This window comes from Pyxicephalus adspersus, chromosome 3 (assembly GCF_032062135.1).
Source record: "Pyxicephalus adspersus chromosome 3, UCB_Pads_2.0, whole genome shotgun sequence".
Taxonomy (NCBI): Eukaryota; Metazoa; Chordata; class Amphibia; order Anura; family Pyxicephalidae; genus Pyxicephalus; species Pyxicephalus adspersus.
Window position 1 is genome coordinate 122,606,997 of NC_092860.1, and position 765 is coordinate 122,607,761.

Genomic DNA, 765 nt, shown 5'->3' on the forward strand with positions numbered 1-765 from the left:
TTCTACCGAATATTCAACTGCTCACTGGCATGATAAGCAGATTGCCTATAACACGCTTTTGCAAAAGTATTTTCTTAATGGTTTATTGGAGGCATTTAATTTATCCGCTGAATTTAACTAAGCGGAGTCTGGGTTCTTTTATCTTTTAGCTATGTGCACAGTGAGTGGGCTTAGAGATTCTTCTTTGAAATTAGCAAATTAGTATCCACAAAAAGACTTACTATTGCTCACCTGATATTTTTTGTATCGGCTCCTTGTGGAAGAAATTAAGCAATGACTGCAGCCATTGGGGTTTTTCAATACCAAACAGTTGTGATTGAACAATTACCCAAAGCAATGCCCCATTCCATAACAGGGACAGATAATAGAAGTGTGAGAACCACCTGTTGTTAAAAAAGAAAAATATCACATGAACAATAAATCAAACTCAATTTTTTATGCAGGAGATAAAAAGTTAACTTTTATTTTCACAGAAATATCCCTATAATGGAAACATCTACTAATATATATATATTGATGGCTCAAACAGGGCAGAGACTCTTGTGTATTTGTACAAGGGGTACTTTGAACACCACTTTCTTTAATTGTAATTTTATAATGTATTAATCATTTGAAAAATAAACATTGAAAACATATATTTGTATTAATATAGATTTACGAATACAAACACATTACTTTTAGAACAAATAAAGACAATAAATACCCACGTCAGACGGATGCTTTCTAATTTAAAGGACATTTCTTCTCTTCCATTCAAGAACATTA

General features: G+C 32.0%; 1 protein-coding gene across 1 annotated transcript in view; it reads right to left on the reverse strand.

Moving 5' to 3' along the window:
• SRD5A3 (steroid 5 alpha-reductase 3) overlaps positions 1-383 on the reverse strand; it is a gene marked incomplete at both ends in the record, with an annotated part of 5,071 nt that extends 4,688 nt beyond the window's left edge. Inside the window, 1 exon segment of the mRNA XM_072406228.1 lies at positions 232-383. Within this exon segment, the coding sequence (XP_072262329.1) occupies positions 232-383 (152 nt within the window).
• Positions 384-765: the final 382 nt, after the last annotated feature.